The sequence below is a fragment of the Sturnira hondurensis genome, unplaced genomic scaffold (genome assembly GCF_014824575.4).
Source record: "Sturnira hondurensis isolate 20B ecotype Veracruz unplaced genomic scaffold, ASM1482457v3 Scaffold0025370, whole genome shotgun sequence".
Lineage (NCBI taxonomy): Eukaryota > Metazoa > Chordata > Mammalia > Chiroptera > Phyllostomidae > Sturnira > Sturnira hondurensis.
The window spans coordinates 10858564-10863101 of record NW_028098001.1 but is presented as its reverse complement, the minus strand read 5'-3'; the positions used below and the strand labels follow the sequence as shown (position 1 = coordinate 10863101).

Below are 4538 nucleotides of genomic sequence, written 5' to 3'. Positions count from 1 at the left end.
GAGTAAGTATGGGTCAAGGGTAAGCTCTTCACTGAGGTGGAAGGAACTTCAACATAATTACATGGTGCTGAAGGATCCAGTTGAGAAGTTGATGATGCAGGAAAGAGAATAAATAATCAGCGATATAAAGACCTTGAGTAATTGAGAGCAGATAGGATCTAAAGAACAGATGCAGGGACCAGACTTGGGTAGAAACTTCTTTCTCTAGGACACCAGAAAAAGATGGCACACTTTCAGATGAGTGTATCTCTGTAGGGAAAGGAGTGTGAGAAAGATCTTCCCAGATAGGTGTCCTCCTCCCCTACCTCCCTCCCCGCACCTACGCCATGAACTGTGAGGAAATGTCTTTTGAGGGAGAAGAGGGATATCATGTCTAGAGAGAATGATGGCTGTGAGGGACTGCCGCTGAAGGAAGTGGAAAAAACACCCAACCAAAGGGTGGCTTAGTGGCCCCAGGAGCTTAGCTGAGATGAGAAGCAGTATATTTTTAGTATGATGGCTGTATTAGTTGTCAGAAGTCTGGCCATAGGATTACAGAGGGCAAATGATAGGTTTAAGAAAGGTCTTTAATTAGGATTGGACCATAGGGGAATTGATTCTGATAAGAAATTTGTTGAAATGATGTGCCATAAAATCTAGGCTGGATTGGAAGGAATTTGGATAGGGTTGGGGCATGGATAAAAATCTGCAAGAAAATTAAGGTAGTCAGAGCCTTGGAAATTTCAGTGAACTTAGAAATAAGATGTACCGGGAGCAATGGGGTGGGATTTTGGAAGGAGGAAGGCTGTGATCAGAAGAGCTATTTAAGCTGTTTCAGGTAACGGTGGTTCAGGATGTGACCTGGGGAATGGGGCTACTGAAGAGGATCAAAGGTAAATGTTGCTAAAGAAGATAAGAAGCTCAGAGTGGGGACGTCTCAGAAATATTTAGATCTGTAACTTAAGAAACTAAAATTACTTTTAAAATAAAATTTTCATTTCTCCTGAGCCGCAGGGGTTTGTTTCTTTTCACAACTAAAGTGATGGGGGGATTACTCTGATAAATCTCTGTTAGGTGTTCTTTAGTCAGTGGTGTTCGAGGTTGTTCTTAGTGGGGCAGCCTCACTGGTAAAACTAATAAATACAAAAATAAATTATGGCCCAAGCAACAAAGAAGACATCATAGAGATTATGCCTCAGCCTAAGAACCAGGCAGATATTTGATTAGAGCTTTTTAATTTGTTTAAGAAAGGATGGAATTAAATAAAATACAAATAGATGATATTTGGCTTTTCCTTTCACTTTTTAAAAAAAAATTTAGTTTCTGTTAAGGCATTTCCAAAAAATAGTCATACTTGGAAATGCATGCAGGGTCACTCAGTGATATGTTAAAACACACATCAAAGGCGGAAACGAGGGAATTTTGGCTAAGGACAGATACCAGGATGGATGGGCCTAAGGAGAGGAGAGAAGAAGGTACTCACTTAATCACCGAACAAGAAGGCTGCTGGCCTCGAGATCACCACCACCAAAGGGGAACACATTTTCTTCTTCTCAGAAAAAACGTCCTCCTCTGACCCTTATTTGCATTACATCCCTGAATCCTATAATCTACTGGATTTAAACACTGAAGAAATTTTCCTTTTGTCCTTCTCACACCCCCATAAATCCTGCATGTATCACATAAGTCACCCAGGTCTCTTAATTAATCCTTCACATCTCCAACAGCCGCCAGGTTCATGACACTCCAGTGCTGGCAGTTAAAAATATGAAGAGGGAGCTGGGCCCTTCTGCCTTAGTAGTCCTACCTATTGATGGCCACATGGGTTTCCTTGGAGATTGCTGCATTGCCATGGGAATGCTGATGCGAACTGGATTAGGAGACTCTACTCTCACAAGGATTTGCTGCCTTCCAACCTTGCGGTGATATTCTGTTAAATACAATGCAACTATGCCATTTTAAAAAGCAAAGCAGCAAACAGGTTTTATTTTATAGATTCAAAGCTTGCAACAACAGTAAGGCTCCTAGATCCTAAAAAGTATTTGATCACATACATAAACATGTGCAATCTCACACAGCAACTCTTTTTGAAAATTCCCACTTTAAGTGAATGTCTTTAATTCTGCTGTGTAGTCAAACCACAACACCAAAGAGGTCCACCTTAATTAGCAATTAAACATCTCTTAAACATTTTTTGTTAGTTCATGTCTTTTATTAACCTGTATAAAAGGACCTGTCCTTCAATTTGTTGAAGCTCTGGGTCAGACATTTGCGGTGAGAACGTCTGTCAGAAGGTGGGCCACCAGACTCTGGCACCGCACTTATCTGAAGGGCACTCCTGACGAGGGCAACTGATTTTGCCATTCTCGTCCACTTTGTGGTATTTCAGGACAGGAAGCTTAGCCCTCTTTCCCTTGTGCTTATTCTTCTTCAGAGTGGCATAAGACTTCCTCCTTTTCTTAGCACCACAAAGTCTCAACACAAGATGAAGAGTGGACTTCTTTTGAATGCGGTACTCAGACAAAGTACGTCCACCTTCCAGTTGCTTGCCAGCAAAGATCAGTCTTTGTTGATCAGGAGGAATTCCTTCTCTATCCTGGATCTTGGCCTTTAAATTTTCTATTTTATCCAAGGGTTCAACCTCGAGAGTGATGGTCTTCCCCATAAGAGTTTTCACTACAATCTGCATCTCCTGCAGATGACAGACTGGAAAAACTAGAGTAGGTGAACTGGTGAAACATATAAGCTCTGAAAATGTATAATGGAACTAACAAAAACGTTTATTTCTTGCTCATGTAAAATCCTAAATGGGTTTTCCTTGTCAACAGCTGGCTTTCTTTCAAGCTCCCAGGTTCTTTCCATCTGCAACTCTACCATCTCCAGTATGTGGCTTCAAAGGTCTGTTTCAAGCCAGGGAAGGGAAAATGAGTGTGAAGGATTGCTTGCACATTTAAGACTTTTTCAGGCATGGAAGTGGCACATAGGACTTCCACTCGCATTCCAATGGCCAGAACTCAGTCATATGGGACATATACTCCCTGTGTCCAAGAAGATAAGACAGGAGGTAGATGAACAGTTAGAAGCTTTCCCCACCAGGTTATAACAGTTGGATTGGTGTGGGAACGCCTGCTCTCCTGCCCCCAGGATGGCGATGGGGGTGCAGACGAGACCACCGGCAGAGGGACAGGTCAGACCTTTAAGTGAACAGGAAGCCAGAGGTTACCTTTAAGGAGAAAGTATCTCCACCAGATATTCTAATAAAGTCTCCTTGTTGTCTCAAATACATCAAAAGGAAGTTTTCTTAAATAAATACACTATTTAATACAAAGCTGGCAAATTGACAGATTGAGATGTGGGCAGTAGCAGTTTGAAGTAACTAGGCAAGAAGCCCAGACTGAAGAAGCAAAGTCCAGGCAAAGATCCAAGAATGCCAGGGCAACGCTGGCATGAGAAATCAGAAAAGTTAATAGAAATCGAGAGGCCACAGAAAGCTTGGAGCAGAGTAAAATTAGAGTCATTAACCTGAGACCTAGACCTACCATTTCCTATGCAACACAGGAAAGATGCTTAACCTGAGATTGGTGTTTTTTTATTTGTAAATTTGGGGTAATAATATCTATTTCACAGTAATTGACTGAAGACTCAAATGAGATGATACGCATGAAAATGCATGTACCCTGACAACAGGAGAAAGAGGGCTATTTTAAAATCTATTTCTATTTTTATAAGCTTTGGGTTTTTAAGAGTGCGATTTAGGAAGGAGGATTTGAAACCTGTTTTATGCATGTCAGTCCCTAGTTATGAATCAGAAAAAGGAGATGGAGAAGAGCTAGTTAGTGTGAAGGGCTGTCCTTTAGACTGGAGGAAACACAGGTTGAGTTTCCTTCACAACAGTCCTGCGTCCTGCATGCCTGTCTTCCTCCCTTCCTGTCTGCTTCCCCCCCACCCTTTCTTCCTTTCTTCCCATCTATTTTTCTTCCTTTTTTCTCTTTGTTCTCTTCTATTCCCATGTGGTTTCTTTGTTAGATGAGCCTGGATATTGAGGAGGGTATAACTCATTTCATACATAAGGATTTTAAACAGGAGCTTGCTAAGGTTAGGGTTTAAGGATGGGATCAATAAAACAAACAGAAAGGATGTACTGCTCACAGATACTATTTGGTGTAATTCTGGGGGAAAATGTACCCTTAAAATGATAATTCCCTTTGACCTGTATTAATTCTTCAAAGTATGTGTTGTAAGTAAATAAGCAGAAATATAATGGTCTTATGAACAAAGATATTCATGATGGTTTAAATTATAGAAGTAAAAATTGGAAACAGGCTAATTGTTCAATATTAGACAAATAAAATTAAAGTATGTTATATTCACACTAGAATATGTAATTGTGAAAAATTGCGTTTATGGAGTGTTTCAGTAAAATGCAGTAGTGTGATAAAATAGCAAATGAGGTAAGCAGACTACAAAGTGATTAGAACCATACCCTGCAGGGAGGGCAAGCCTAGAAGGAAATGCATGGCAATGGCAAGGGTTGTTTTCAAGGAGTAGGTGAGTGTTAG

The 4538-nt window shown here is 40.7% G+C and overlaps 1 protein-coding gene across 1 annotated transcript; it reads right to left on the bottom strand.

The window, feature by feature from the left end:
* Positions 1-2266: 2266 nt before the first annotated feature.
* LOC118982345 (ubiquitin-like) lies at positions 2267-2668 on the bottom strand. Its single transcript, XM_037039389.1, has one exon. It carries the CDS (start codon positions 2666-2668, stop codon positions 2267-2269), a length of 402 nt encoding a protein of 133 aa, XP_036895284.1.
* Between the last annotated feature and the right edge of the window lie 1870 nt (positions 2669-4538).